Source organism: Ochotona curzoniae, unplaced genomic scaffold, assembly GCF_017591425.1.
Source record: "Ochotona curzoniae isolate NIBS_2020 unplaced genomic scaffold, NIBS_Ocur_1.0 contig_1014, whole genome shotgun sequence".
Taxonomy (NCBI): Eukaryota; Metazoa; Chordata; class Mammalia; order Lagomorpha; family Ochotonidae; genus Ochotona; species Ochotona curzoniae.
In genome coordinates, this window is record NW_024464920.1 from 46,132,854 (window position 1) to 46,143,827 (window position 10,974).

At 56.8% G+C, this 10,974-nt stretch overlaps 1 protein-coding gene across 6 annotated transcripts in view; it reads left to right on the forward strand.

Moving 5' to 3' along the window:
- Positions 1 to 10,233, forward strand: part of CSF2RB (colony stimulating factor 2 receptor subunit beta) — a 34,212-nt gene extending 23,979 nt beyond the window's left edge. For 5 of the 6 annotated variants that reach the window (XM_040985601.1, XM_040985574.1, XM_040985582.1 and 2 more), the window contains 12 exons: positions 299 to 422; positions 960 to 1,150; positions 3,084 to 3,241; positions 3,324 to 3,492; positions 3,810 to 3,945; positions 4,157 to 4,314; positions 4,978 to 5,117; positions 5,921 to 6,083; positions 6,928 to 7,018; positions 7,194 to 7,251; positions 7,728 to 7,831; positions 8,195 to 10,233. In XM_040985601.1, coding sequence (XP_040841535.1) covers positions 299 to 422; positions 960 to 1,150; positions 3,084 to 3,241; positions 3,324 to 3,492; positions 3,810 to 3,945; positions 4,157 to 4,314; positions 4,978 to 5,117; positions 5,921 to 6,083; positions 6,928 to 7,018; positions 7,194 to 7,251; positions 7,728 to 7,831; positions 8,195 to 9,329 — 2,627 coding nt within the window. In that variant the 3' untranslated portion in view covers positions 9,330 to 10,233. The remainder of the gene's footprint in view (positions 1 to 298; positions 423 to 959; positions 1,151 to 3,083; positions 3,242 to 3,323; positions 3,493 to 3,809; positions 3,946 to 4,156; positions 4,315 to 4,977; positions 5,118 to 5,920; positions 6,084 to 6,927; positions 7,019 to 7,193; positions 7,252 to 7,727; positions 7,832 to 8,194) is intronic. The other variant, XM_040985607.1, reaches the window with a different exon arrangement.
- Positions 10,234 to 10,974: the final 741 nt, after the last annotated feature.

The following is a 10,974-nucleotide window of genomic DNA, read 5'->3' on the forward strand; positions in this document are numbered from 1 at the left end:
AAGCCACCTGCTCATGTTGGGAGGCTCCCCAGGTTGGGAGATTCCTTTCCCAAGAGCTCCCAGAGAGTGAGGCTCCTATGGTAACTCCGGGGGCCACATGCCCTCTTCCCAGACCAGAGCGGTGGGCCAATAGGTGTCAGGGAGGCCAATATTCTCCTGTTTTGGTCAGGACAGGAGAGGGCGCCATGGAACCTCCAGGACCCCCCTGCCCACCAGCACGATGCTGGGAGACCTATTCCTTGGGTGGGATGCCCTATCATGCATGACCTCTCTTTTGTGTCACGCCTTCCCGCCCCAGAAACCATCCCACTGCAGACCCTGCGCTGCTATAATGACTACACCAGTTGCCTGGTCTGCAGGTGGGCAGACACCGAGGACGCTGGGCGATTCATCAGTATGACCCTCCACCGCAGCTTGAACAAGTGAGTGGGAGGGGCTGAGGTGTGGAGTGGGAGGGGCATCTCACAGTCCATATATCCCTGGGACTGGTGGGTCCCCCAGACCACTGGGCTGGCCTAGTTCTCCCTGGCTCATCCTTCTCAGGTTCCCATGCTTGCTCTTCTCGCTACTGCAAATGGAGAGACCACAGGACTCAGGCCTTGGGCCTCCTTGCCTGATTTCTGTGTTCAATGTGCAAAGACCCCAGCCCTAGCTGTAGGTGATGGCTCACCTAGAGATGTGCTGGCAGCCCCAACACAGTGTCACCAACACAGCAGGCAGTTCACCCAGTATGACCCTCCCCAGGCTCAGGCCCCACATGCTTCCTTTGGGTGTTGAATGTGCACCTTGTCCCCACAGGGTGGCAGCACCCCAAGGCAGGGAGCTGGGTGTAGGTTGTTCACCCCCTGACCCCTGACCCTGCACGAAGCCTAGCACATGGTACCCACACAATCTGTGTGTGATGAATGAATAACTCTTCTTGCATCTTGCATCTGCTCATCCCTGGACTCTCCCAACAGTTCCCCCCCAGAGCCAGTGTCCTGTAACATCAGTGATGACATGCCCTGGTCCCAGTGCCCCTCTGACCGCTGTGTACCCAGGAAATGTGTCATTCCCTACCAGCAATTTGTCCTCGCCGACAATGATGCCTTCTCATTCCAACCAGACAGACCTCTAGGAATCCAGCTCACGGTCACGCTGACCCAGCACGGTGAGGTCCAGGTTCCCTGGGTGCACTTGGGGTCTTGCCTAGACAGAGCCCTCCCCCCATCTACCAGGTGGCCAGGATGTGGGGGTGGGCTGCAGAGGGAGAGTATCCAGAGGGTGGAAAGGAAGAGGACGAAGTCTTGCCATAAAGGTACTGGAGCAGGTGCAGTGAGAGGAGCCCCGTGCCCTAGCCACACCTACCACCTGCCCATTCATGGGCTCTGTGCACCACAAGAATCCCACGGAAACTGCCCACCTGGAAGAGTTCTCACCTCTCAGTTTTTCCATCTCATTTCTGTAACTGCCCATTTTCACACATGAGGCCCTGGAGGCCCAGAGAAGGCAGGTGACTTTTCTGAGATGCCCAGGATGAATAGTGATGGCAGCAACCTACTAGACTGGCTGTGGGCCATCCACCCATCAAACCCAGCGCTCGCCCTCCCACTGTTGGACCCAGGGTATACACTGCAGGCTGAGGTACCTTGCAAAGCCCCCAGGGTGCGATGAGTTTGGATGACCACGTGACAGAGTTAAACTTGCGTCCACTGGGTCACTCTCCAGATGACTGGAATGGCCAGGGCTGGATTGGGCAGAGGCTGGGAGGGTCTTCTGACTCTCCCACATGGGTACAGGACCCCAAGCTCTTGCATCTTCTGCTGCTTTCCCAGGTACATTAGCAGGGAGCTGGATCAGAAGTGAAGCAGCCAATGCATACACAGTGTCCCTACCTTGTCACGGGGCAGATGCAGAAATGGGCTGGGCTAGCAGTGTGGAGTGCAGTGGGTGCTTGTCCCTAGGAGCCGAGGGCAAGTCCAGGCAGAAAAGGCTTGTGGATCAGGGAGGCCGGAAAGTGGGGGGCAGGGAGGATGTGGGATTACTTTGGACCTCTCCTCTCCAAGGCCCCCACATTTGGAGGCACTGAGTGAAGTGTGTTTCACTTCCTCTCCTGCCTTCTCCATCTGTGAAGCCAGAGAGCAGAGGGGGATATACAGGCTTTCAGTTGCGTTCTCGGCCTGTGCCGAGGGGAGCAGCTTCGCAGGTCTTGCTGAAAGCTCCCTCTCCATGGAGGAATCAGGGCTGGTAGTGCAGGGATGGATGAGTGATGCCTGTAGAGCTGGCAGTGTAGGGATGGATGAGTGATGCCTGTCCTGACAGGCTGGGGAGGAGATGGCTTCCATGCTACTTACCTGCCATCCTGCATTCTAACACTCACCTGTCACTTGTGATTTTTGCAGGTCTAAAGTCTTCCCTCAACAATAAGTCACAGACACAGCAGGGGACCAGGCCTCCGGGCCTCCATGAATGCCTCTTCTTAGCCAAACCAGCAGGTCCCAACAGATGTACACTGGCTAGGATTGAGGGAATGACTAAATGGGAAGTGCCTGAAGATGCATGCATTCACTCATTGACCTCACCCCCCAGAAGTCACCAGGCAGTCACATGTCTGCCTTGGAGTTGGCGTAGGAGGTCAAATCCACCCCTTGGCTCAGAGAGGCAAATTTGGAATCACTAACCCACCTGGTGTCACAAGACAATGGTGGAGGAATTTCAGTGAGCTGTGGTGAGACAAGAAAAGACACTAGGATTCTTTCTGTCTGGGGAGTAGGCATCCCACAGTCCCTACAAGAGTAGATATTTACCCTGGGCGTTGGCTGTGGCTCTGGACCTTGGGCAGGTGGAAGTGCTGTGCAGAATGCCATGGATCACAGCGCCCTCTTTCGGGAAGTGGGGGAACCTCAGGGCAGAAAGAGGCTGGAGGGAGATGAGCTGCATCCCCCTTCCTGTAATCAGCTGGTATTGCAGATGCACAGCCTTCTGCGACTTTCACAGCTCCCCAAGTCTCTCCTGATGGGGGCAGCACTTAGTGTGGCCACACCCCTGAGGTGTGTGGCCCCTGGGACCTTGGTCCTCACACCCTTTGTTCCTTTTCCCCTCAGTCCTGCCACCCCCTCCCACCAACCTGCAGATCAGTGCCACTGGGGACTGCTTCCTGCTGAACTGGAGCACAGCCGTGAATGAGTCCCAGAGTTCCTGGCTGTCCTCAGAGGCCTTGGAGTTTGAGGTGCTTTACAAGCGGCTCCATGACTCCTGGGAGGTAAGCCTCTCCCCATCCCTTGTAACCTACTCTCTAGGACCAGGGCCCTGCGGCTCCCTGCCATGCCCTTCTCTCCCCACAGGAAGCCTCCAGCCTCGTGGCTAACTCCTCCCAGGTCATTCTGGACCCAGAGCACCTCTGGCCTAGCAGCACTTATGTGGCCCGAGTACGGACCCGGTTGGCCCCAGGTGGGGTAATTTCGGGGCGACCTAGCGAGTGGAGCCCAGAGATCCAGTGGGACTCGCAACCAGGTATGGGGGAGAAAGAGAGAAAGGGCAGGGCCACTAGAGGATGGTGGAGGACAGACCCCGTGGGCAGCCAGGAAGAGTGCTCACCTTCCCTAACCGCCCTCCCTCCTGGGACACACCCCTAGCACTCATCACCTCCTGCTGCTAGGATGCTGTGGAGTCTTCACCCTTAATCTGTTCACCTTTTTGGTGAGACCTCTGGGACTAAGTGCCCAGGACACAGGCCCCCTAGGGGCACTCACACGGTTACTCACACCCTAACACTCTACCCTGAGAGCATTGGGATGAGTAGACAGAACAAGTGATATCACTCCTCGCAGGGGATGAAGCCCAGCCACAAAACCTGCAGTGTTTCTTCAATGGAGCCCATGAGCTCAACTGCTCCTGGGAGGTGAGGTCCCAAGTGACCAGCTCCGTGTCCTTCGGCCTCTTCTACAAGGCCAGCCCTGACGCAACGTGAGTGTCCCCTTCCCTGTCCTCCCTTGCTCTGCCCTATCCCCACCCATTTTCCTCATGGCCGGAACTGTGCAGCCCCAGCTCAAGTCAAGTCTCTCCTGAAGCCCCTCCCTCTTAAGGCCCCCTTCCCCCCAGAGCCCCTCCCTCCCAGAGCCCCTCCCCCCACATGGCCCTGCCTCCCACCTGCCCTCAGCCCAGCTGTGTTCCTTAGGGAGGAAGAATGCTCTCCAGTGCTCCGGGAGAAGCTGCACGGCCTCTACACCCGGTTCTGCTGCCTTATCCCTGTGCCTAACCCCCACACCCATGGCCGCTACACCCTCTCAGTTAGGCCTAGGAGAGAAGAGAAATTCATCAAGAGTTCAGACAACAGTGAGTTTAACCCTGTCCTTGGGAGGGCAGGCAGGTCTTGGAGCAGCAGTTCTGGTTGCTTCCCTGGGTACCCCCAGTCAGCCACCAGGGTTCCAGCCGGCCCTGCCTTCCCATTTGCCTCTTTTGAGAAAAGCCATTCAGGGCACAACAGGGCACAGAAGCCTCTCTGATGAGAGTAACCGCAAGGACAACACCCAAAGAAGAGCACAAATGATGACCCCCTAGGGCCAGGACCCTCCTTTTCTGTCCTGCCTCCCTTCCCTGCCTTGCATCTGCTACCCTCACCAGATTTATGCATACCACCATTGGATTCCCTCATACTCATCTCCAAAGTTCCTGCCTTGTGAGCATATGTGACAGTGGCTAGACCATGGCCAATTGCAAGGAAGGTGACAGGTCAGTCACTGGTAGCTTTACTATCACTTCAAAGCCAAGGAGGAAGCAATGCTTTGGGCCACCTGCAACTCAGCATCTCCCTAACAGATGCTCTGGGGAGATGGGGAGACACAGAGATGCCAAGATGTCCCATACTTGGGGGGCGGGGCAGGTGGGGAGGATGAACTGAACCAAGAGAGGCAGAACCTGCCTCCAGCATCAAAAACAGGCCCCATCCTGTCAGAGGGTGGATGTTCCCGGCCACCCCTAAAAATCTCCCTTCCACAGTTCAGATGGCCCGCCCCACCCTCAGTGTCACCAAAGAAGGGGACAGCTACAGCCTGCGCTGGAAGGCCCAGCAGATGTCCTACAGTCACATTGAGCACACTTTCCAGATCCAGTACAGAAAGGACACGGCCACGTGGGAGGTGAAGGCCTGGGTGTGGGAGGAAGTGGGGAAGCAGGTAGGGGATTGTGACAGGGAGGTGCTGAGAGGGGAAACGCCCAGGGGAGTCCACCTGCCAGCTTCCTGGCACCAGCAGGTACAGTCAAAGGGAGCTGCTGGGACTTGGAGACAGTGACCCTGAGCAGTCAGTAGGTCACTGTCTCACCTCCTGGGAAGCTCTGTTGAGACAGAACTGGCTTGCACAACTGACCTTGTGTGCAGCTGACCTTGTATGCAGTTAACCTTGGACACAGCTGACCTTGAATGCAGCCATCTTTGGACACATCTGACTTTATGTTGCAAGGGGTGGAAGCAGTCAGGGAAGAGGGTGCTGAGAAATTCCAGTTCAAAATTGTCCTCTGTCCTAAGAAGTGAGGAAGTGGGTATCTTGGTGCTTTCCCCAGAACCAATGCCTTGTAACCACTGGAGCAGAGCTGCTCCTGGCTAGAGCAGAGCTTCTCCTGGCTAGAGCAGAGCTGCTGCTGCTGAGCCATCACGAGTGTGCACGGAGAGCACTGAGCTGACCCCAGCTCTCCAGGCAGCAAATGGAGACATGGAGGCCATGGGGAAGGGGAGGCTAGGTATAGCAGGAGCAGTCCTTGGGCCCCAGAACCCAAAGTAGGCACCAGCCCAGCCCTGCTGGGAAAGCAGAGAGGCTGAGGTGGAGGTGGCTGTGATGTCAGAGGGCTGGATGGGGGCAGGGAGTCTCACTGTGTGTGGATATGGGAGGAGCCCTGCACCAGGCTGAGGGTCCCAGTCCCCTGTGCTTACCATATCACCCCACAGGACAGCAGGATGGAGAGTGTGCAGAATGCCCATAGCATGACCCTGACAGCTCTGGAGCCCTCTACCAAGTACTGGGCCCGAGTGAGGGTCCGGCCCACCCCTGGCGCCTACAATGGGATCTGGAGCAAGTGGAGTGAAGAGCAATCCTGGACCACTGAGTGGGGTAGGTCTCCCCGGCCTCCACTCCCCGCTCCTGGGGCTGTCATCCTGGGCAGAGGACCTGGTTGGTGTGGGCACAGTAATAGGAGGCCTGCCTGGGCCTCCCCCAGCCCGTTTTTCCCCTAGTCCTTGGCAAGTGACAGTCTGTGGCACAGATCACAGGTGGGGCCTTGAGGGCACAGAGGAAAGCTAGACTCAATAATACCCTTTTTCTAGCTGGACCTTAGGCCTCTAGGGATAAGCCACACCTAAGTGGTGGCTGAGCCCCAGTGCCTGGTCCCCATGGCATCGATGACACCAAGTGCTGACAGTGCATCCTGCATGGGAGAGCTCAGGTCTGAGGTTCTGGCCCACCCCACCTCCCTGTAGCTGCTCGATTAATTACCCCCCCTCAGCCATCCCTACCTGGACCCCAGGAAAAAGTCCAAGGTCCGAGAGTTTCTGAGAGAGTACAAAAGGTTCTGGGAGCAACACCCAAGCTCACAGCCAATCGAGCTGGGATGGCACTGGACAGTGGGCACTGCAGGAAGAGAGCCAGGACTGGGCAGACCATGGTCCAGCCTGGGAAAAGGCCAGAGTTGCTCAGTAGTCCCTCATTTCCCCAAAAGAATCTCCTGCCACTGAAAAGCATCTAACCCTCCTGTGTCACCTGGCAGGTGGCAGAGAGCAGAGCCCCCAAATCACTGCTTTCATTGCTTGTGGAGAACCCACCCCCACCCCTGCCACTGCCACAACCAGCGCCTTGCCAGGCAATGTGTTCTCAGACCTGGGCCAGCACAGGGCAGGCTCTCGAGGGACATGGACCAGCCCTGCGAGGCTGACATCCCACTCCTCCCTGCTGTCCCCAGTGCTGCCCGCATGGGTGCTGGCCTTTGTCCTGGTCATCATCACCGTGGCCTTCCTCATAGCTCTGCGCTTAAGTGGCACCTATGGGTACAGGTAAGGGCCCCAGGGCTCCTGCTGGGGAGGGCTTCCAGGACACCAGTGGTCACCAGGCATCACACAGCTCAACCTCCCCCAGTCCATCCCTTCTCTAGCACCCAGTCCCTGGCCTCCGTCTCCCTTCTGCACCCTGAGGTCTTTGGCCATTGGGTGCCTGCTGTTGTTCTTCCAGGCTGACACAGAAGTGGAAGGAGAAAATCCCCAGTCCCAGGAAGAGCCACCTGTTCCAGGTAAGACCTGGAAGAGGGGAAGCAGTGGGCTCCAGAGGAGCACTGTGGAGGGGCTGCTGGGAGACACAGCCGCTGCGCAGGGCAGGAGTGGGAAAGGACCCAGGGGCTTCTAGGTAGGACGGGAGGGGCCCTGAAGGCTGGCACAAACCCAGAGTGGAGGCAGAACTCCTGGGGGTAGGGGTGGGGTGCACAGGAGGTGCACACAGGGCCACTACAGCGGGACTGAAGGCTGGCGTGCAGGCAGCCACACCCAGCCTAGAGGAATATGGGGTATGTGCTCAGATGTCACCGGCCCTGCCTCAAGTGATGCCCAGCCCCTGCAAACCTCTCCCTCATATAGGAATCATACCTACTCTTAATGATGTGACACAGTATGAAATGCCAAAGGGAGTCTTCCAGTGTCTGGGCTCCCTATATCTCCTCCCCTAGCACCCAGTGCTGCTCACCCATGGACGCCAACATGCTTCCTCTTGCAGAATGGCAGTGCACGGCTCCACCTCTCTGACAGCACCTGGGCCTTCCCCAGCAGGAGCCCCCTATGCCAGGGGCCCTGGGGCAGCCATGTCCCTGAGCCTGAAGGGTGAGTGCTGGGCTGTGGGGCTCCCCAACATAGAGCAGGATGACCCCTTGGTAGGATGGGCCTCTGGCCTGTGGCTCGCTGAAAATGCCAAATGGACACTGAAATAACAGCAGAAGGCAGCGCTGTAAAGTGTGGGGAGGGACTGCCCGGATCATGGGTTTGGGAGGGAAGATAAGAACCCAGGAGACCATATCCAGGCCCAATGTCCCTCTGTGTCCCTGACTGCCACCTGCTTTGTCCTGTTCTGGTGGTCCCTAGGAGCCCCGGGTAGAGTCACGTGTTCTCAAATGTCCCAGCCAGCCCCACACCCAGCTCCAGCTGAACCGCCTGCCCATGGTATTCCTGGTATTTCTCCCTCCACAGGCCATTCTCTACTGATTTCAGAATCAGTGAAGTGTCCCCCTTGACCATAGAGGACCCTAAAGAGCTTCATGAACCACCACAACCTGGGCCTGACACCATGCCTGCCACTCTGAGTCTGTCCATGGAGCTACTTACAGGGCTCCAGCCCAGTCCACCAGCCACCTCTAGCAGCCCTGCCAGCCCTGACAGCCCTGACAGCCAGGCTTCTAGCTTCGATTTCAATGGCCCCTACTTAGGGTCTCCCCACAGCTGCTCTCTGCCTGACATGTCTGGCCAGCTGGGAAACTCAGAGTCATCCAGGAGGAGCCAAAAGTCCTTGCCTTCAGGCTCCCTGGAGTACCTGTGTCTGCCTCCTGGAGGACAGGTGCAACTGCTCCCGCTGGCCCAGGTGATGGAGCAGGGCCAGGCCAAGTTGGTGCAGCAGGAACACAGCCTGAAGGCCCCGGAGAGTCCCACCCTGGAGTCAAGTGGACATCCTGCCCCTCCCACACCTGGGCCAAGGGAGGATGAACAGGCCCTCAAGGATAGACCAGAGGCTCCGCCTGTGGGTTCTGGTTATATTGCCCCTGCAGACCTGGCACTGACCCTGCCCTCAGCAGCCCCGCTGGCCTCTCTTCCTCTCTCTCCGGGCCTTCCCCTGCTTCTATCTCCTGGGCACCAGATCCCTAGTCTCTGCCCTGGGCTGGCCAGTGAACCCCCTGGAATCCTAGACTCTGGGAAGCCAGGGTTTGAAGGCTATGTGGAGCTCCCTCCCTCCACAAGCCTGCATCCCAAGTGCCCTGTGGCCAGCACTGCCCCTCCCGCAGTCAGCAGTGCTGCCCAGAGCCCTGCAGAGCCCCGGGGGGATGTGTCCCCAGCCTCGCCCCACTCTGAGGGGCTCCTGGTCCTGCAGCAGGTGGGTGACTACTGCTTCCTCCCTGGCCTGGTACCGGGGCCTCCCTCATGGCGGAGTCAACCCTCTTCCCCTGGACCTTGCCCTGAGATTGGGGCCTCAGAACAAGTTCTGGGGGACAAGAAGCCCCAAGGCCCATCCACACCCCAAGTGCCAGCCATTCAGCTCTTCAAGGCCCTGAAACAGCAGGACTGCACGTCCCTGCCTCCATGGGAGATGGGCAGGCCTGAGCAGGTGTGCTGACAGGCTGCGAGCCTGTGCAACCACCCAGCCACTTCAAGGAAGCTGGGACAGGGTGGGAGGATGCTCCACCAAACCTTCCCCCATGCCTTGGCCTTTAAAGTTAACTTATTTTCGCATTCCGAGTTATTCCAGTTCATGGTGCCTACTTGGGCCGCCTCCAGCACCTTATTTTTGTCGTCAAATTTCCTTGTCATTTTCTTCCCACTGATCTTGTATTTGAGTGAGGTTGGGGCTGAAACCGAACTCCAGTGTTACCAAGAAGCCAGATCAGATGAAATTCATTCAACACCTGGGGCAGCTGCCTGTCCCAGGAACCACGGAACAGGCACACACAGATTCTAGCCCAAGGAGGCAGGAGACCCCAGAAGGGTCCCTCGGGGATCAGAGTCTGACTGAGCCCCAGAGGCTGGGCAGCCCCAGAGCACCTGCTGGTTCCTGGGGAGGTGGCCAGGCAGGAAATGGGAAGATGTCTCCTGCAGAGAACCCCTTAATGTCACTGACGTGGGCAGTGTGGCTTAGCAGCCACAGTGAGGGTCAGGCTGGTGGGACCTGTGAGGTGGAGGGTGGGGTGGACAGAGCAAGTGCGAGGAAGAATGTGGAACCTGCATGAATCCAGCTGTGGTGGAGAAGACCTACTCAACCAAGGAGAGAAGGGGAATGACCAGTTGGCACCTACATCTGTGTGTAAAAACTTTGAACCTAACCAGCCCAGCTGCCCACCCGTCCATAAGGAACATCCAAAACAGGATGACCCTCTAGCCTTGGGAGGTGGGGTTCCGGGCTGTAGGGTCCCTGTCTGGTCCCTCCCTGGGCCTTGTTAGTACGATTCTTTCAACTCTGCCTCTCTGGGTCACAACATACCATGGCATTAAAATGTTGTCGTTTGCATTATTTGATCACCAAATTGACCCATGTGTTGCTCTGTCTCTGATACAGGTCTTTTTTGAATCGGGCTAGCCTCGTGAGGTCTTTGTCCCATTGGGTAATGTTTTCAGGATTGTGATGGGCGGGCTTCCGTTGCTGCTGCTGATCCGGCCCCCAGCCCCCCTGAATTTGTGGTGTGTGATTTTGTGTGTGAGGCTGCTGGGGGGTGTTTGGGCCTGTGCCTCGTGCTGTCCAGAGACAGAGCTGCAAATGCCTTCCCAACCTTGGTGTAGATTTCTTGGCTTTCCCCGCTGCTACATTGAACTTGTCCTAATTTAGGGTTTTTTTTTTTTTTTGAGTTTTTGTGTTTCAGTGTTTATGTCAAATCTGAATTGTCTTGGAACGTGTGGATCTGAGAAAAACATGGAGTTTCCTATTTTTTCTTTTTCTTTTTTAATTAAAAAAAATTTTTCATTTTACAGTTCCACAAACTCTGGGATTTCCCTTTCCGCCCTTTCCAGCTCCTCCTCCCCACACTGATTTCCCCTCTATTATTACAATAGAATAGCCCTTCAGCAACAGTCACAAGTCCATCGTTCTGCTGCTAAATGCATAATGACATTGTAGGTACAGACTATGGTAGAAAGTCCAGCATCCTGTACTTGATCTTAGCCAAAAGGCCAAGAAGTGATAGAAAGTTCAGCACCCTGTGGTCAAGATATATTTAACAGTTTCACTGGGAATCCATCTTCTATTTGGGAGTAGAGATGCATACTACAAA